At 34.0% G+C, this 22,035-nt stretch overlaps 2 protein-coding genes across 8 annotated transcripts in view; one reads left to right on the top strand and one right to left on the bottom strand.

Moving 5' to 3' along the window:
• Positions 1-22,035, bottom strand: part of LOC121371618 (cilia- and flagella-associated protein 70-like) — an 82,999-nt gene that overhangs the window by 49,687 nt on the left and 11,277 nt on the right. For 6 of the 7 annotated variants that reach the window (XM_041497641.1, XM_041497636.1, XM_041497639.1 and 3 more), the window contains exons 2-6: positions 8,815-8,896; positions 8,132-8,318; positions 5,193-5,291; positions 4,167-4,249; positions 3,611-3,787 (exon numbers count right to left, since the gene is read on the bottom strand). In XM_041497641.1, the coding sequence (XP_041353575.1) occupies positions 3,611-3,787; positions 4,167-4,249; positions 5,193-5,291; positions 8,132-8,318; positions 8,815-8,896 (628 nt within the window). Of the gene's footprint in view, positions 1-3,610; positions 3,788-4,166; positions 4,250-5,192; positions 5,292-8,131; positions 8,319-8,814; positions 8,897-9,682; positions 9,784-22,035 lie in introns of those variants that run through there. The other variant, XM_041497642.1, reaches the window with a different exon arrangement.
• LOC121371620 (D-aminoacyl-tRNA deacylase-like) lies at positions 9,841-21,172 on the top strand. Its single transcript, XM_041497645.1, has 6 exons — positions 9,841-9,927; positions 16,462-16,552; positions 17,041-17,143; positions 17,818-17,950; positions 18,900-18,991; positions 19,826-21,172. The coding sequence occupies exons 1-6, from the start codon at positions 9,885-9,887 to the stop codon at positions 19,925-19,927; spliced, it is 564 nt and encodes a 187-aa protein (XP_041353579.1). The 5' UTR covers positions 9,841-9,884; the 3' UTR covers positions 19,928-21,172.

The raw sequence follows: 22,035 nt of genomic DNA, 5'->3' as shown, positions 1-22,035 counted from the left end.
CATCTGCTATAGTCAGATGCTATGCATCTAAATCAAGATCTACATTGATCAGACAGAATGGAAAAACAAAAATCTACTTTTGTATGATAATCTTTGTTAATAGCAACAAACAAATGAACTGATGAATTAATGAATTTTTAACACCTCGACAGCCACAAAAAACCACATTGGCTGTTAGATGTCAATAATAAATGATGATCAATATGAATGTATATTCAAGAATGATACAATACCAATAAAACACAAGAGTAAATTAACAGCTGTGAAAGAGTCACATTCACGAAAGACAGTAATGCATGCATATCAAAATAAAATACCAAAAATAAAATATCAAAAAGACAAAAACAAATTTTGTGGTCAAACCATAGGAATGGTGCTTGGAGCTGTGGTAAACATTATAGCACCAGACTATGAACATAATTTATCACAGAACATTTCAAAATGATAAATCCATGTATATAGATTTCCAAACATTTATCACAGATGCAAATAGAACTTTAAAAAAAACACATTTTTTTTTTAGAGACACTAGTGCTGTGTATTGTATTAGCCACACTCATGGAAAGCCCACAAGACTGTTGGCCACACCTGCACCATGTTGAGGAATAGCACATGCTGGGGAATACCCACTTTTCCAGACCTTGACACGAAAACAAAATTAGGGTAATGACTATGGTATCCTCCCATTTGTTACACATCCCATTTCTTACACACCTTATAACAACATGGTTGAGTGAACTACTAATCCAATACCTTCTACCTGGTATGCAATAATGGACTCACCTTCTATTAACAATTAAGATACAAGAACAGAACATATATTCACATTTATTTATTACAAATTATCTACGTGTATTTACCATGTGATGATAGACAACAATTGGTCAAACATTATTACAATAAAAACACAAATTATCATAAACGTAAATTATTTAGATATTCATTTCTGATTCGTACTGGCTTATTACAGCATACTACGGTCATATATGCGATATTCACACTGTAAATGTTTATCACATGTGCTTGGATTTTTTACTTTAAATGTATTATTTTCCCAATTTACAGTATGCATATCAGTTTACAAATGCATATATGTATTATGTACCAATGTGATTGGTTTGATGGAATAAAGTTTAACTGAATTGATCAGTTGAATTGGACTAGACTGTTCCACTAAGGTTAGAGGGATTTGCATAATTAGTCCCTAAGCTGACTGTTTAAGAACTGGGAATATGCAGGTGTGTAACAAATGGTAGACAACCACGACTACATGCTGCCTTAATTTAGATTAATGAGAGCCATTTAAAAGATTACCATGATAATATACCATATAAACTTATATGATAAAGGGTGCCAAAAATACTCTCCCTGACCTCTGAACTACGGTAGTCTCAGGGGAGTTGTGGGGAGCAAGAGTGATAATTAACTCGCCTTAAAAATTGAGGTCTGCTTTTCCACAGTCATAACAGAATGTGATATACAACTTTGACACTGTACTCCTGAAACAATGGCTGGAATGGAAACTAATTAGTCATTCCGTCAAGGAGATTAATACTATGTCTAGCACCTCATGGCAGTACTCTACCACTGAGCCATATATCACCAAATTCCTCAGTCAGCAGCAGCATTTGTGATTATATTATTTTCTCTCAGTCACTTTTACCAACAGCATATTCAGGATGGTGAGTGCTCAAGATTAATAATTAAAGATTGTCTGAATTTCTTTTAGGCTTGTAGGGAATGAAAAAACAAGCATGTGCAAGCCGAAGTCATTTACACAAAAGTTTGTTAATGGGGGTTTTTCCCATATCGTAATGAAACTAAACCCCTCCCCTCCCACAAAATTAAATTTGAAATAAACCTATTAATAATAACATAGTGGGCCTAGTAAGTTGGTAAACTTGTGCCCAATCCTTTTGTTGTTTATGCAATCATATATGTTCTCAATCAGTAACAAGACAAACAATTTCATATTTTCTTTTAAATACCTTTTTGGTTCTTGAATAATAACATGCAGTAATACAAAGTATAAACATAAAAAGATCATAAAATCATCAGATATTGTGATGTTCGTTCTTACTACACAGATATCATCTGCCACTAAAATCCATGTTAAATTGCCCAACTTCAAATGAAGATTGCCAATATAATGAGTTTTCACTGGCACTAACAACATGCACCATTGCGAACATACATTATATAAGCATTTATTTTCACTCCAAAATTGAGAACATTTCCGTCTCAGTTTTTTGCTATATGACCACATAAGGCTTTAGTACTACTAGTCGGAACAGGTGGTTCATTAACTGATTCACGCCGGCTGTCTCTTCCACTATACACCCATGTCCCAAAAAGTCAATGCACAATATTACGAAATAACATGGGCAACATACAGCCAGAAGGTTTACCATTAAATATATAAATTGTTTTAATTCTTCCCAAATTCCTAGAAGTAAATATGTGAACCACAACATATGCCACAATTAGGAAATATAGTGGACTGTGATGAATGAACTCTCACCCAGAAGTGAACTGTGTATAGTGAGACCTTCCCTCATATGAGATTCTTTAAAAGGTAATGATTACAACAGAAATTTAATTATTATAAATGCTGAACTGAGCATCTTTATGAACATGCTATTGATCTATTCAGTCATCATCAAATGTTTGTAGTTTGTTAAAATAATGTTCTCTTTGTAAATCTTACTCCATATATTGAAGTCACGTATTTATTGCAATTTTGTATGGCACATTGACAACATGCCATGAAATGAAGGGAGTAAAGTTTTATTTATTGATACCCTCAAAACATTTTAATTATGGTTATATGGAAAATGGTTAAAGACCTCACAAATGAGACAGGAATCACACTTACAACAAACAGTGAGCTACTCAAGGGAACTTTTGTGTACAACAATCCAGACAGGACAGTACATACCACAATCTTTTTTACACCAGTTATGGAGCACTGGCTGGAAAGAAAAATAGCTCAATGAGCTCACCGACAAGGGTCAATCAAAGACCGACCAGGCATCAGGCGAGCACTTTACTATTGGGCAATGTCCCACCCTTTTTGCAATGAGGATCTCGTAAAATTACATCATCAGGGAACATTACAACATTTGATGATGTAATGATTTAAAACTGACCAGCATTCTAAGAGTACTGCTAAAGCAATACTTGTCCCCTACCGGGCACAACAAATTTTAGTATCTCCTAAGTTCAAGGGCCATAACTCTGTCAAAAATGGCTAAATCGTCACGAAAGTCAACCTTGATCTGTAACAATACATGATAAAGCTATACACAAAATGTCAGCTCGATATCTCAAGGCATTGCAAAAACAAAGTCCGGACAACAAATTATATTATATATAAAAAAGTCAAACTTGATCTGTAACAGTATATGATAAGCTACATGCACAAAATTTCAGCTCAATATCTCAATGCATTGCAAAAGCAAAGTCTGGAAAACTGTGAGACAGACAGATGGACAGACAGACAGATAGACAGACAGAAGGATGGAGATGAAACCTACGGTACAGTCCCCTCCGATTGGACCAGTAGGGAATTAATAACTTGCTGACCACCAGGCAGTTGTTTACTACTGACCTCTCCACTGACAGGTATGGGTAAAGTGGCTACAAAGTGATACTGTTGTCCTGTTTGTGTCCAGCTGTCCGGTGGTGAATACAGTGATTCCATGGTAATTGCAAACAGATTTCCATCGTTGAGTTGAGATTCATCAAGCAGAGCATCATTGACAGATATTGTAACATCCACTTCAGGCTGAAAAAGTATTATAAACTTTAAGATAGTTAACACCAAAGAATAATCACTTTGTAAATATAACATGAAAAACCCCCAGAGAAAAATATTTTAAAATTTTAACTAAATGAAAGAGACTGAAGAAAGAAATAACCTTAAGCTTAAACAGTGCCATATCTCTACAAATTAACTGCAAAAGTCAGAATTTTTAATGTTAATAGCCAAGAGCTAATAACACACATTTTTTAACATTAAACAGATGGACAATACAAACATTGTACATGTATATTTTTTAAAGAGAAAACAACACAACATTTATTTTTTGTATATTTATAAAAATTCATAACTAATATTAACTAATATTTATTATGACTGTAAGGGAATGTCACAATACACCTACTCTGCTGAAATCTGGAGGTATTTGCTCAAGGGGTGATCCAGGTAAAGAATTAATAACCAAAGTGTACTTTTGTGTTGTCTCTCCTGAAATAATCACAAAACAGTTCATTAACTCTATTGAACATTTACAGACAACTAATGATGAAAAACCCCCATTCAGTACTATAATAAACATTTTAATATATATGCCCATATCTAGCCTAACATATACCTAGCCAGTGAATTGGTGTTAATGTACATGTATTACCTATTATTGATGATATTGCGTCATAATGTTAAGCTATTGAATATGTTATGCTATATTGAATGGAGTTCCTTGTAAAATTAGTATATATGTAATATTAACATAGGGCAAAGGCAAGCACCTGTCGCGGTTGGAGAGACAAGGACTGGGATGTGGAGGTGGACAGCGAAAGACATTGAAAGATAGGAGTTGCCAGATCGGGAAGAAATGAGATGGAATTCAAAGGAGAGAAAGGAAACGAGGCAGTGGGATATAATAATAAAATAAAAAAAAAATAAAAAAAAACATAGGGCAAAGGCTACTGCAGTACAATAAAATAAAGAGCTGGATTTAGCTAAGTCGGTTGAGTGCTTGCGTTGCAGGATCGAACCACCATTCAACTGACTGGATTTGTTCTTGTTTCATCCAGTGCACCACAACTGGTCAAAGGCTTTGGTATGTGCTTTCCTGTCTGTGAGACAGTGCATATAAAAGATCCCTTGCAGCATTGCGAAAAATGTAGCAGATTTCCTCTGATGACTACATGTCAGAATGTTTGACATTCAATAGCTGACAATTCATTAATCAATGTGCTCTAGTGATGGCGTTAAACAAACAAACTTTATCTTTAACTTTTACAATAAAACATCTTCTTCTATCTAGCATCAACTATTACACAAGGTCATATTCAGCTAATTTCTTCATACAGTTAATTAGATAAATAAGTAAAATAAAAATAAAAATGGAAGTGAATTAGTGATTATATCAGTAATTGAATTATTATAAGACAATTTAAAAATTTACCTTTTAAAAGAGGAAGAAGATCCACAGTACACTGTCCCAGTAAAATTGTCTTTTCTTCTTTTTGTCTCTTTTCCTTTGGAAGCACTTCAATAAATGTTACTGAAAAACCCCCACAAAAACATTTCAAATACTAGCATAGACAAAAGCATATAATAACATGAAATTAAAGTGCTAAATTTTTTAAGTTTAGTGTTAGCAAGTAAACATGTACAAATAGTGATTTATCACCTCATTTATCATTTTGATAAAAACAAAAAACAAAAAAAACAAGTGTACTGATTATGTACATAATGTGTGTCAAAAGTAGGTTGTGGTGACCTACATGTAGGTATGGTATGCAACACACCACTATCCCAAGTTGAACTTGGATGCAAAGTTTGATAATCATATATGAATTGATAAGGACTTCCTTTAATGTGCAGTAGTTAGTTTGTTTTGATTAACGACACCACCAGAGCACATTGATTTATTACTCATCGGCTATTGGATGTCAAACATTTGGTAATTTTGACATATAGTCTAAGAAAAGAAACTTGCTACATTTTTTTCATAAGTAGCAAGGGATCTTTTATATCAGGGTTCATACCCTTCAAGCAGAGGTGGGGAAAAGCCCTTTTTTCCCGGTCTGGGACCGATTCTCGATCTCTGAGACCGAAATTATTTTTTTAAAATGCGTGTTTGCCGGTCCAACTTTTGTCATTCTTGTCGGTCCGAAGCATCTGTCCATTTCTATTATTGGAACAAATTCCTATCGGTCAAGTGGACCAGCCAGCCCAGACATCGGTATCTCGTGCATGATTTAAAATAATAAATAAATAGTGGTCAATATGTCTGGTGTTTCAGACGTTTGTGATTTTAAAGTCTGCCTAAGTATATCGCCAGTCACTGAAGTCGGACCTACAGTAGTGTCAGTCGACTGCTACAAGGCTAGACATTTGTCAAAGTCGCTGAGCCGGTCAAGAGATTACACAGACATTAACGATAGCACCATTCTTGGTTTAGAGAGCCATCAAGGTATTACACTCCAATTAAAACAAAGGACCCAGAATTTGCAACTCGTTACAATCAACACCTGTCAACACCTATGTACGGAGCTATGTCGGGTCGAGTGTCCTAGTCTGAAGCAAGAGGCTTTTGTGCAATACAAACTGCTTAAAATAGCATAAAATATAATGCAATAATCTATAAATGTATTGGTACAGTTATAGAATATGTCCGCCACCTAAATACAACCATTTACTATACACTAAATAACGAATATGTAATTTTCGATAATTTTAACTACTCTGACGATTACTAAAATAAAGCCAATAACTCGAGTTAATTTCTATTTTATTTTAGGAACTTTGCGTTATTTTGTGTTTTATTTCAGGAACAGTTAGGGTTTAGTTTGTTTTAGGAACATAGGGTCGAGTGATTTTCTGTTTTACTTTATATTAATTTAGGAACTTTGTCGGTTGATTGTTACAGAGGAGTGTTGATAGCCTACATGGCTACAGAGTGATTAGGGTTAGCAAGGGGGACTGGGGGGGCTGGCCCCCCCAATAAGTCTTAATGTCCATATTTTTTTATTATTTTTTTCTAAATAAATAATTTTATTTTCTTTCTTTTCCCCCCGCCCCACTTTTTTTAAGAATCCCCACCAAAAAATCCCTCTTTTTACAGAAGGATTAGTGGCGGACAGATTCTATAACCGCTCCAATGTATTTATTGTTAACTGTTCAATGTAGTGTATCCAATAATTATAAAGGATTTTAAAATTAACAAAAGGTTTTTTTAACAAGTGGGAGGAAGCAGAACAGCTACATGTACTGTTATCTCAAGAGCCAGTAGAGGTCAAATTCATCCAATCAGTGATGACGTTATTACTCTCTTTGTCTAAACATGTGCTAGCTCAGGCTGTCAAATGCTTCAACGGTGCCATCTTTTATTAATTTTCAGGATACAGTACTGAATACTCGTACTTTTTATACATATATGGGAATTAAAATTCATAACTTTTATTCCTTTTTTTATATTATTTATTCTATTATGTAAAATATATACAATTTGTGAGGGTTTTCGCTGATCATATCATACATATGTGATTAATTTTTTTAATTTTTTTCGTTTTCATGTTTATCGTTTCGCGTTTATGATTTAAGATAAAACTATACAAATATCACTATGATTTTTTTTAAAACTATTTGGCAAATATCGTTTTTAATATGTTCTTTTTTTTAAATTCCTACCCCCCCCCCCCCCCCCCCCCCCCCCGGTAGTGACGACATCAAGTGGGACCGATTGACAATTTTATTTTTCCCCACCCCTGCCTTCAAGACCAAACAAATTCAAAGACTTTACCTACCATTTTCAAAGACTTTTTATGACTTTTACACAGCAGTCAAAGACAATAGAATACAATAAAAAATAGCAAATGAATTCATTTACATTGCTGTCCATGGCAAGAATTTTTTTTTCTTTCTACATGCATCTGCAATCATGACAGGTTAAACATGTAAGATAGGTAGTATTTTAATTATCCAATAATTAAAAGTGTGTGTTTGTAATTAATTAACTGTAGTAAAACATGACCACCGTTGATAGTGATCATGCAGGCTTGGGCAGTTTTACCCCAATTTTAAGAAGTTTAAATTAAGATTAAATGTAGGTTCAAAACCATCCGGGACATCTCGGCCGATAATGATTGATGAATATGGTCGAAAGTGCTAGTTTTTCATAGAATATCACAAGTCTGGTCAACACCTAATACTGATCAACCGCCACCCCAAATCTTATATCCCAACTACTAATTAATACATTCGGATGAAAACAAAAACAAAACAAAACAAACAAAAAACACTATGATCAAGATAACAATAAATATGAGATTACAAGAATGATCTGATTAGAATTCAAGATAATAAAATGATCATATTTTGATGTATTTAAATGCTCACAAACTACAGGCCTGTTGGCTATTTCATCCAATGCGATGGGATCATCATAGGTACAGTTTAGTGTAGCATTGTAGTTGAATTCTGCTGAACTATCGAGTGTGCAGTCAACCTTCGGAGATTCTCCAATAGTTTTTTCCCCAAACTCCACTCTAATGGTTGTATTTACGACATCACCTTTCTGTCCTTTCTGAAATATACAAAATTAAAAAAATTATAATAATAATAATAAATAAATAAATAAATAAATAAATAAATCTAGTGATTCAATACAATATACTACTGGTGAAGTGGTAAAAATTTTTTAAATGATCACTATTCCTGATAAAAATATCAATTTAAAGAAATATATTTTAATTATATCAGTTATCATTTTTTACATTGGAGAATCAAAGATACCCCTTCGGGAATGTTTATGGCAATCAGCCACATGTCATTGGGGCCCCATTAAATGGATTTTCTGGATTTGTCACTGATATTACTATATGTGCTAATTATATATACATGTGTTATGTAGACTATGTACCCAATTAATTATGGCTGATTTTAATATCACAAGTCTTTATTCCCAAAACGTACATATATTATTATTAACATTACATCTAAAGTCAACAAGATAAAGCTTTGTTAACACTTGGGTTATTGCACAATCATTACAATTTTGATAGAAAGCAATTCATACTCACTAGACCTCTTACTCTATGTATGGCAATAGTAATTGCCTCTGGAGGTCGAACAGATGGTGCCTCTACGTCTGCCATAAAGGATCTGCAAATGAACAATGATTATTGTTTCGTCTGTAAAAAACAATATGCATAAATAACAACTTGATTAAGCACTCTCCTACTTTGAAACACAACACACACTATGCATCAATACATGAATCTATTGTCCATCCAATACTTCTACAAAAAAATGTTTTTTTATTAAATAATTTCAGTCTGGTTTGACGTAAGAAGAAAAGTAAAAGTGTTTTGAAAATAACAAAATTATACTATTCTTGTGTGAAATTTAAAAAATCAATTGACTCAGAAATAAATAACTTGTAGTAAATTCCATACTATGAAAAAAAGCCTTTCTAAAAGGCATTCCCCGTGGGACGGACTATAGATGGTTGCACAGTCATGAAAAAATGCATGTATTACATTAAAGAATTTAAGATACATACACTGACAGGGCTACAAAAAGTAATCAGTCATTCCGCAAATGAGAGTACAAATTTTAACAGACAAGTTAAAAAAATGGTGCGAAAAGTGACTGTTGTCAACATTCAATTCTGACTTGATTGACATTTTGCGGTAGCACTTTCCTTTGACACTGTCACGTATAAAGAACATTATTAATACTTAATTAAGTTAATAGAGTTGTGGTTAGGGACAGTGACAGTGCTAAAGGAAAAGTGACAATTGAATCAACTACGACAAAAGGTTAATAGCGTAATCTTGATAGCCTAGATACAAAAGTTAGAATTCCTGTGCATGATCGACGGAAATATTGAATTAAATATGTTAATAATGAAAGTGTTGTCGATTTATACATCAGATAAAAGCCTACCTGAAATAAAATTATAGAAAGAGTATCAAAGTACACAGATCCAAAAAATAAAAATGCAAAACACAATCTCTAAAGAGTTCCGTCTCCAAGCAACAAGTAACGGATGCAAGTCACAAGTGATAACTTCCTGTTTGGTAGTTATCTCCCTTGAATCTAAAAGTAAAGCTCGACAAAACTCTAATCCGCGGATAACGAAGTGAAAATGAAAGCAATTGTTCAAAGGGTTATGCATGCAAGTGTAACAGGTTAGATGGCTGTTTGACGAAATGGTCGATTTGAATTTAAGTTTAATAATAGCTAGTCCATGTTGTTGCTTTGTTGGGATTTGGACGGAGGAGATGTGTGTGCCACTGTCACTGTCACTCAGTGTCAGACTCGGTGTTTGGAAATTGGGCTGTCATTATCAAAGGCTCTAAACTTTAGACTAAACTAACCCTAACCCTATCCCTAACGACTGGAAGAGGGGTACTGGTTGAACTTATGCCATGTGCCCAGTGCACCGTGCACTATAAAAGTACTCTGGCTCTGTGGTTTAGTGTTAAGCCACTGGACTTGAGGCTTGTAGATAACATTGACATCCCAAACTGCGTTCACCTAACGACAAAAACACGAATACGATATTTACAGAAATATTATTCTACATTTTTCAGCTATGATACGTCAAACAAAATAAGTGCAATCAATTAACGTAAAAAATCAACAATTTGGATGTAAAACATATCTATTCTAGTAAACAAAAGTAAAACACCCTCTGATAAACAGAAAAGAGTGTGACGTTTCTAACAGTGTTCAGGTGCATGCGTTTGCAAAGACCATCATAACGGGCACATGCGATTCATCATTTTCCCTTTTTAAGGCCTATACATGAACAAAATATATGTTTCTTAACTATGCACAGTTGACGAACACTTAGTTTAATATTTTTTCAAAAGGAAAAATTCAATTTGTCAAGCGTTCTGGTCCGGTCCGCATTTTATCAACACACATCGCTAACATTTGATGTCATTACTGATAGGCATTACGTTTATACCAGTGAATAGTTTGTAAAATATCTTCTTCTTTTTTTAATGAATTGATCCATAATAAACACAATTTATACACTTAAAATAATTACAATTGTTATGAATGGATTATGAATGCTATTCACTACAGTAGGTGCCAAAAACGTAGCATAACTTTTGCAATTTATCGAATATAATAATTGAAAACAAATTCTAACAATGGGTCTTAAAAATTGTGAAAATTATATGCTTGGCTTTGTTGATCTGGCACGTGAGAGGTCATGTGACATGCACCGAATGTTAGTTCATCTTTCTCCATTTTAAGTCCATTTCTATGAGTCATGTGGACCCGATATATCGGTAATTTTAAGGAATGAACACAAATGACTTAGTAAAATTAATGGTTTTAGGGGTTTGTAAAGTTTTGTATTTAGATACTTACTTTTCTGAACTTTATTGTTTATGAAAATGTTCCTGAACTGTGAAGAAAAACCTCATGAATGAATGAAAAAAAAATTCAATAGCAATTTTGTATTGGGATTTTTCCAGCATTCTCAAAACAGAAACGTCGTTTACCCAGTTTATGGTTAATTGTAAGGAGATGCAAAGTGATGTCATTGAATACCTACGTCATTCAAATTCAAAATTAGCTATATTATTACAATGCTTCGCTGCAATTTACTATAAAAACTGGTCTACTAACCTTGACCCCTGTCAAATTTCTATAACAAGCAGACAACGCTGTTTACAGGTCGGTATTTTTTTATTTTTCATAATTCTGGACAAAATATTAATTTTAATTTTTAAAAGATGAAAGAAATAAAAAGTACCTTTTATCAAATATATCATATCAAAAAATTACTTTTGGATACGGTTTATTTATTGTGTTCGAAGCGAAAACAAGGGTCCAAAAAGTGACTGTCGTCGACTTTAGTCCGAGTACTCTGCCATTCGATAGCAAGATGGACATGTGGACGGTTATGATCACTCTCTGGCGTCGGAGATAACTAAATTGCTGCCTTCCACATTATAGGCAAAGAGTCTCACTCTATTATGTAACAATAATCCAATGTTTGACACTAAATCATTTTCGAGTTTGTTGATAACAAATATTTCACATAGTAACCACTAATACATGCACAACAGGAAGAAACCTGACAGCACCCCCTTTCAATAATGTCCCAGTAAAATATGTATGTGCTGACAGGTTTCTTCCTGTAATGTGTGTATCAGTGGTTACTATGTGAAATATTTGTTATCGATGAATTGAAAAATTAATTATCAATGTAAAGGTATTTAATGTCAAATATTGGATTTTTGTTGTATTAGAGCAGTTACTAATATTATCTGAAATATTTTTAACAGTGAACTTAAAAATTATTAATGTAAAGGTATTTAGTGGCAGAGAATGATCATAACCGTCCAAATGTCCGTCTAGCTCTAGAACGGCAGAGTATACTAGGGCTAACTAACCACTAACACTGTCCTAGACAGACTGACCTGATGGTTGAGATGTGCTCAGGGTGCTCAGCGTGCTTGCAACTTAATTGGATATAAGCATGTAAATAAGTATAAACAAACAAATGTTACAAGTGACAGAACAGAACAGAACTTTATTTACTCTCAGGCCGTAAACCACGGCATATGAGGTACATAATACAATTATACATATATTTTGACAAGATGGCAAACGTATAAGTATTTCACATAAATAAATAAATAAATAAATAAACAAATATATATATTTATATATACATAAATACATACATACATAAAATACATTTTCTTGCTGTTGAAGATATTATAAAATTTATATGTATTAGGTTTTGATTGACAGTATTGTGGTAAGTAAATAATTCTGGGTTCTTTAAAAAATGGACATTTAAGTATATAATGGAACTCGTTTCCGATGTCGTTACTGTTGCAGAGGGGACATATTCTATCTTGTAGTGGTATTCGTGTCCATCTACCTGTTTCAGTGGGGAGATTATGGTTTGAAAGTCTAAAACGTAATAATGGACACCAATGTTTTTTCTCAAGTGATGTTAAATATGTCTCACACAGGGTTGAAAATTAGCAGTTGCTCAGTCACCCTTGGCAACCTTTGTTGGCTAAGGCAGGGCCGTAGCTAGGATTTTTTGTTTGTGGGGGGCAACTGAGTAGTTAAAGGGACATTCCTAAGTTTGCCGCAATTTTTAAGACTATCATCGACTTTTTAATGATTGTAATTACATATCAAATATATTTTTCTGCATAAATATTAGTGGCTTTATATTAAACGTGTTTCTGATCGTTCTAATATTTGTACTAGGTTAAATTTCATTTTATTTCCCAAAATATAGTTTTTTCGTACGTACGAAATTATTTGAAGACAAAATCCAGTTTGGGCTTCTTAGAAATATTAAGATGACCAGAAACACATTAAATATACAGACACTGATATTCTAAACAAGAAAATATATTTAATATGTAAGCGTAATCGTAAAAATATTTTATTAGTCAGAAACATCTTACAATGGAGCAAACTCCGGAATGTTCCTTTAATAGTCTAAAATTCCTTTTCTTTAAGTTTCTATAATGCTTTCCAAATTTTTTGGGTGTGTGTGCAACTGCACCTCTTGCCCCCATGCTAGCTCCGGCCCTGTAAGGGCGACTAAGAATGTTACATACATGTAGGTATAGTCCGTTGGGTGACCATCTGGTGAGTATATAGTACCAGTTGAAAAAGAAAGACATTGAAACGGTTTTGAATATGACAAACACACTGCATTTGTGTTGGCGCAAACTACGGATCTGCCATCAGAAGACAGAACATGCTCTATATTTTGACAGTGCCATTAGTGATTTCCCTAGAAATTTGGCAAGGCATGGTAGACCAAACACTTTTGGGGCATTTTCACCATTTTCGGGGCAATTGTTTTTCATTAAAAATTCACAAAAATTAATTGAAATAAACATTAATGTAATTTATGTGCTTGCTTTAATAAATGAATGGCAAAAGATATAAAAGGCATATTTTATTAATTAATAATACCTTTTTGGGTGTTTTATAAAGGCAATTTTAGAATTAATTACTGAAAAAGGCTTGTTTAATCTCAGGCAGCATGGTGCTGATTAAGGCAAGATGGTACTAGACTATTGAGGCATGGTGCTGCATCATGCTAGCTAGGGAAAACACTAGCCATACTCGGCTTTTAGTGTGGCTTTGGGCCGGGTCTTTCTAAAAATAGAGCTCAAAACATATTGAAGACACTGAATGCATTTTTAAAATCTGAAAGTTGTAGGCTTATTGGAATGGACTGGATACGTCATAATTATCTAGTAGAGCTACTATTTCACAATTTTTATTCAACATATTGGTGAAAAGGAATCATATTTAATTAGCTTACATTATTCTGGGATAAAATCAAAATCTATCTTGTAGTTTTAACTCACACTAACTTGAACTCATGCACGCATATAAAAATAATAATGACATTTTTCATTACTACAAGCTTATTCCAAAGGTCAGTTAAATGACTGTCATTGTTGGTATTCTGTTACATTTAATCGATTTCCATGAAATAAGAACAGACCAGATCTAAAGTGACACCAAGATTTACATGATGACATAACCATCCAAATATTACTGTAATAAACAATAAGTATGTTTTTTTTATGTTTTGTAATATAATAACTAAGTACATCATATATTTTGGTAAAATGTTGTTGTTGTTTTTTCACAGATTTATTTTTCTTTCGATATTTATTTTATTAGTAGCCTACTACTGTAGCATTTACAATATCTAAATTAAATGCACACATGTGCATGCTTTGTCTATAGGACAGCCACTCCTGAGGAAATCCTTTACTGAAGATTTTACCATCTCTGTTATCACCACAAAGTTTATTTCATCCCTGTGCTATAGCCAGTGCTTCACAACTGGTGTAACAAAGGCCATGGTATGTACTATCTTGTCTGTGGGATGGTGCATATAAAAGATCCCTTGCTGCTAATAGAAAAGAGTAGCCCATGAAGTGGCGACAGCAGTTTTCCTTTTTCAATATCTGTGTGGTTCTTAACCATATGTCTGACTCCATATAACCATAAATAAAATGTGTTGAGTACGTCGTTAAATAAAACATTTCCTTCCTTCCCTGTTGTATCCCTGTATAAGGAATGCAACCCCAGACTATATTTTTTTTTTACTTCAGAGATAATGCAAGTCAAGTTGCATACCTTGGCTATTCTAGCATTTTGTTTTGACCCCTGTATTAAAAATGAGATTTAATCTATATAATTCAATGGTAATTTGTAAAGAAACATTTATTTATACTGGATTTCTTTTTTCAATTTTTTTTATTCGAGTTGGTATGCATGGGTTTAAGTCTAGTTTTGATTTTGGCTGTACAGTTAAATTGGAGGTCTAGTTGAATTTGAGAAGGGCCAGTACTGAGTAAGATTTTTCATCAACTGGCCCTGCTGGCGACCATGGTTTTCATGTTAATTTTCAAACCCTAGTGACATATTTTGTTATTTTTACATTTATTTTTGATAAATAAATTCAAATTAATTGATCTCATGTATAGGCCTATTTATAGTAGCATATAGTTCATCAAAATAAACAGGTCTAATTTGATGACCTAATAGTAGCAATGCCAACATAGGAGCAGAATTTGACTCAGTTGGTAGACAATCTAATTAAAATTAGCTCCACTATTACATGTGGATCTAACACCAGCCAGTTGGAGGTCATGTCCACCAATCAAAACCTTACTTGCAGAATCCTGCCAGTGATTTAAAAATAATTTGAAAACATTCCGAATTATCCTGAGGGTATACGACATGTTTCGTGTGAATTACGAATGCCTTATTTAGACCAGTAGAACTAATTTTAATCGGATTGCTAACAACACTGCGTAGTCCCCAATGTCCAGGTAACATTTCATCTGTAAATAATAATTTAAATATTGACCAATCACACTTCGCCTTTTATAACGTTATTTGGGAGCATGCAAATTCTAAAAATATCGGGCGAGTCTATTTTAGTGGCCGCAGTACAGCGAACCATACCAATACGTACGGGGTGGGTTATCAGTTTTCAATTTTACATTAAAACTTATTTATTTATTTATAAAAAAAAAAACCCAAACTAAATCAGTCTTCAGTTTTACATTACAAATTATTTATTTTATAAAATAAAACATGTTTTAAGGCATTCGTAATTCACACGAAACATGTCATATACCCTCAGGATAATTTAGAATGTTTTCAAATTATTTTTAAATCACTGGCAGGATTCTGCAAGTAAGGTTTTGATTGGTGGACATGACCTCCAATTGGCTGGTGTTAGATCCGCATGAAATAGTGGCGCTAATTTTAATTAGATTGGTTGGTAGAGTGCCTGATTGGGTTTTTTCGTGTCCCAATCAGTGCCTCATGGCTGGTATATCAAAAGCCATGTTATGTGCATCGTGGTTAAGCCATCGGACTTCAGGCTGGTAGGTACATGGTTCGCAGCCCTGTACCAACTCCCACCCAGCTAGAGCAAGTTTTAATGACTCAGTGGGTAGGTGTAAGACCACTACACCCTCTTCTCTCACTAACCACAAACAACTAACCCACTATCCTGGACAGACAGCCCAGATAGCTAAGGCATGTGCCCAGGACAGCGTGCTTGAATCTTAATTGGATACAAGCCTGAAAATAAATGAAATGAATGAATGTAAAAGTTCATAGTAAATTTTGGCTAATATAGGTCACTTCTTTAACACTGTAAATATTTTTTATACATGCAGTTGGAGATGAAGTAGTCGGTTCTGTGGGACGTGGACTGTGTATTCTTCTTGGTATTTCTCGACATGACACAGCTAAAGACATGGATTACATGTATGTATACATCAGTGATGGTCCAGTGATCAATTCTAATTGAAAAATTATTTGTTTCGCTCTTCCGCTGTGATGATCAATATTTAAAAGCCATAATATATTGTGGGTGGAAATGTTATCAGTAATTGTCCCTTTAATTTAGATGATGGAACTGATGGGGTTGGTGTTTGTATGTGTACATAAAGAAAAACGATATTAAATGTATTTAATAAATACATGTAGTTATTAAAATAAAATTAGCTATTTGTAAGATCTTGATCCTGGTGAATACTGCAATAGGTGCTATATAAATTATCTACTTAGGGTTATTACAATTTAAATGGAATATGCTAGTGCCAGAGGTATAGTTTAAGTTATAATATTGCAAAATGCTAATTCATAATCATAGTATACATTCATGTATGTTGAAGTAAAATTGCTGTTACACATTTACTGCTGAGGTGGTCATGTTGGATATTTTTAATAACACCTTTTATACCTTGTCTTAGGGTCAGGAAGATTTTAAGACTTCGGATATTTGATGATGATCAAGGCAAGAGGTGGATGAAAAATGTGATGGAGAAAGATTATGATATACTGTGTGTTAGCCAGGTACATGTATAACAGATGTTAAACATTGTTAGTGCTGGCCTAATTTAGTCAAAATTGTTTTGCATATGCTCAGTCACTAATTATAGCTTTCGGGGGTGGGACGTATAGCCCAGTGGTAAAGCTCTCGCTTGATGCGCAGTCGATTTGGGATCGATCCCTGTTGGTGGGCCCATTGGGCACTACGATTGGTATATCAAAGGCCGTGGTATGTGCTATTATGTCTGTGGGATTGTGCATATAAAAGATCCTTTGCTAATAATGGGAAAAAAATGCTGTGGGTTTCCTCTCTATGACTGTGTCAAAATGACCATATGTTTGACATCCAATAGCCAATGATTAATAAAACAGTGCTCTAGTGGTGTCGTTAAACAAAACTTCTTCTTTTTTTAAATTATAGCTTTCAATCAACATTTCCCGTAGTTGACTGACACAACCTACATTTGGGTACCATCACACATATATGCCCCAGTTTTGATTTGCTTCAGCTATGGTTGTAACTAGTAAAATATGGCTTGTTGGTGTTACATGTCAGTTTGAATAGGATTAGATGATTCAGAAGAATAGCAAGGTGGCCTTTATTGATTTGTTGTTGCCTTCTTTTCATATTAAACAAATATTATGAAGCCTTTAATTTATCTTTGTTTTCTATAAATGTACCATATTTGATTTTGCAGTTTACACTAAATGTAACACTTAAAGGCAACAAGCCAGATTTTCATGAATCGATGGGACCAGATTTATCTCAGCAAATGTATGGTGAATTTTTGAAACAGCTAGGAGCGGCATATGATCCTGAAAAAATTAAAGGTAAGAATACACTAATTTAAAGTACAGACGTGACATTTTTGGTCATCTCTGAATTGGACCAGTAGTAATTAGGCAATAGTAGTGTAGAATGTTTTTATGTGGATAACGGCTGTGTAGACCTTTTTGTTTACACAACATTAGCATGATCAGTGATATATTATCAAACAAACAAAAATTCTGTTTTGTTTAACAACACCACTAGAGCACATTGCTTTATTAATCATTGGCTATTGGACATTTTAACATATAGTCTTAGAAAAGAAACCCACTGCTTTTTTCTATTAGTAGTAAGGGATTTTTTACATGCACCATCCCACAGACAGGATAACAGAAACCCCATGGCCTTTGATATACCAGTCATGGTGCACTGGTTAGAATGAAAAGTATCCCAATGGTCCCACCGACAGAGATTGACCCTAAACCGACTGCGCATCAAGCAAGTGCTTTACCACTGGGCTATGTCCCGCCTTATATTATCACAAAACTAGTCTGGTACAACAAGACTAATGTATTTCAAACAAATACACCACAAGTATTTTTTAGTTCATGCAAGTATGAACCGAATAACTGATTATTATGTAAACTGTCAATCCTGTGTAAAATTACCGCTATGTGGAAAGGAATTTTGGTAAATTATATGAAGTCCTATAAAATATGTGTTTGTTTTGTTATATATCAGGGAACATTTTGTTCAGTATTGTATTGCAATTAGTTATGCAAGTTTCAGAGATTGCTACACAGTTTTAATATATTAAACAGTAGTTACTAATCAATTTAAAAACAAAACAATGTTCCCTGTGTATTGTTGTATGTTGAAAGAGTTTGTTTCTTGCCTGTTGAATAATGTTTTTTCACAATTCTGGAAAACTGTTAAATAATTTGTAAATAAAGCTGATTGACTTAAAATTTATTAGATCATTTTGACTGATCCTATTATTGGTTATTTCAGATGGTAAATTTGGAGCTTACATGCAAGTACTTATTGAAAATGATGGACCAGTTACTATTCCTCTAGATAGTGCACCCCTTCATGTAGCTTCAGTAAGTAAACAATACTACTTGAGTGACTATTACATTCCATTTATTTTACAAGTTGTCTTATCCATAGGTGTACAGGCTCACATTTTTGTAGGGGGGAGGGGGCAGACTGGCTTTTGTCCGAATTAAAACGAAAATGCCCTAATCTGGATAACAATGTTTATTCTTATTAGAATTACTATTAAATAGCTATATAGGGTTGCAAACGAATTACTACGCATTTGTACAGGCATTACAGCTAATGTTTATAGTAGAATAATGGAAATGCATGGTAGAAAGGTCTCAGGTTAGGACATTTTGTCCAAATATCTGTATAATTTTTGCCCGAATTTGAGGTTTTGCTCAGCACTAGAGGAGCAGTTGCAGCCCCTACGTCCCCCCCTCCCCCTTTCTCGTACGTTTATGGTCTTATTTAACAATGGAAAGCGAGTTGGATACATTTGAAACAAAGAGTTGTAAAATAAATGATAACAGTATCTAACGGACATGAATGTAGTATTCTATTTCTCAAATATCCTTAAAAATCAAGGCTTATAACATCATCTAGGAACATTCAGTCATATCTCATTAAATCAATAATACACTCCTCTGAGACTAGTTCAAGGAAAGTAATTTTTAGCTCCCAATAGCACATGAATTTAATTGGTATCAACATGGTATTATATTAAATGGCTCCCATAATTTAAGTTAGGGTAGCAATTAATAATTTCCCTGAATGTTTTCATGTGGTGGTTCGAATTTGGGGGGGGGGGGGGGGGGGGGGAGTTAATAAAAAACATTTAATGTTACATTTGCATTTGTTCATACTGCTTGAATGTTCATTCTTGAATGTTTCAGGGGAGTTGCAGTAAATCTCAGAAAAAGAGCACAGATGAAGAATTGGCATCAAATGAAGATTGTTCAAATGCACAGTGTGATACTAAAACTGATTCCAGTTGACAAATTCCTGGCAGTGTAAAGACATTTGCAGAACAGAAGGGATATTTCTCTTAATATTTTATAATTAACTTCATGTAGGTAATGCTGTGGCCAATCTTCGCCATCAGCTGAAGGTAACTCTCCTGAAGTAGTGCTAGGTGGAAAATCACATGAAGTTTCAAATATAATATATTAATTTGTTTTATTACATTTTATGTAGGTAATGCTGTAGCTAGTCTTCGCCATCAGCTGAAGATAACTCTCCTGAAATAGTGCTAGTGAGCAATCACATGAAGTTTCAAATGTGATATATTAATTTGTTTTATTGCATTTTCACTGTTCTTAAAGCTTCACAGCTGAATGTTAAGGGGAGAAGGAATAGTCACTTGCTTTTCCTGATGAAGACTGGTGGCTACATGGCATTGTAGGTTGTCCATTCCATCCACATTTCTGTATATTCATACAGTGTCATGTAATTCTGAATCAGATTGATTTTTACCTTTTAATCAAGTAGTGTAGAGGATGGATGGGCAAGGCCTATAGCAGGCGCGGCAGGAGCAATTTGAGATTGGTTTGGCCTAAAATCTGAGCATGAAGCTGAACAGGGGTGAATGTGACTGAAATAAAGAGTGCAAAGCCCCCAAGCTTCTAGGGTAGTCCAAGGACATATTCTCCTAAAACGTTTTGAAAATTTGGTGTTCGGAAGTGCAATTGTCTGCATATTACAAATAAAATTCATCATACTAATAATACCTTTTTATTCATAATTATTGGGGGAGGGGGCCTAAAGCCCCTATATCACCCATACCCTGCTCCACCAAGTCTGGGACGGAGTGAGATCTCTAGTGGGGTTCTGGAAAATTTACAAATCTAGAAGGTCAGACATGTTTTCATGGCAATTTAATGTTGTTTTACTACTACAGGTATTATTTTCGGAACATGTGTGATAAAATTTTTATTAATTATATAATTATTATATTGGCTAATTAAAAATTATTTTTTTAAAAAGGCTAGTAAAATGTGCAAGTGGCTAAACCATCTTCAGATGTGAACAAATGGTTACATAATCTATCCGACAGCTCAAACATAATAATAATACCAAATATTCAATTAGCGTAATAGCGATTTCGCGACCGGTAATGAGAAAATCCAGAATACAGCGTAGGCGTTATGATGTTTCTTTATTTTAATAATCACTGTTATTAATTTTAACTGCATGCATTCAACATGTATTACAGCAATGTGAGGGTAATTCAATGTCTGGAAGATCTGTAACTTGTTATTTTAACTTTGTAAAGTCTTTTAACCAAAGTAATAAAAACAAACCGACAATGCATGTCAATTTGAATACACATGCCAGTTCAGGGCCGAATGACATGTAGGCTATCCCAAGAGCTGAGTTCAGCCAGATCGCGAATGTTTGGAAGAACGTTCTTTGGCTGAAACGAGGATGGTCTCGACGCGAATATATGTCACGCTTCAGATTCAGCTGACACCCACATGTCAAGAGGCTTCGTTGCGGACATGAACAATACGATTACACAGAAGTAAATCTTGATGTAAATTTGTAGAAAAGCAATAGTTGTTTGCATCAATGAATACCTAACGGCATTTTCATTTATTTCCTTTGTCTTTGTTAATTTTGTACCTATGGTCGAGAGATCGCGATCCCGGGAAATGAACATGCAGTATTTATACAAATTGCAGTTAAACGTACACTGAATTAGTTTACAATAATCATATTTGTTAGATAATGTTAGATATATATTTGTAAGACTGTGAGGTGACATTTTAATAAGTTAGCAGGATTTTAAAAAGACCGTAAATTTTAATTTTATTAACGGGTTGTTATTTTTTTGGTTGTTTTTTTTATAAATGGAATATACTGTGAAGTCGTCATTCTTAGCCCTAGGTATTTTACAAGCAGACATCACAACAAGCATTTAACACGATGCTGAAATCAACAGCAACAACATGGCACAAATTATGAAATTGTTGGGGGTGGGGAATTGATGGGTTACTTTAAAAAAAAGTTTTTAAAAAAGAGCATGATTAGCTGGATTGACAGCAAACACTTAACTGTTTTCAACCCACTACCCCACTTATTTTGGCTTGATTGTGTTATACTG

Source organism: Gigantopelta aegis, chromosome 4, assembly GCF_016097555.1.
Source record: "Gigantopelta aegis isolate Gae_Host chromosome 4, Gae_host_genome, whole genome shotgun sequence".
Classification (NCBI taxonomy): domain Eukaryota; kingdom Metazoa; phylum Mollusca; class Gastropoda; order Neomphalida; family Peltospiridae; genus Gigantopelta; species Gigantopelta aegis.
This window is presented reverse-complemented; position numbering and strand designations above follow the sequence as displayed.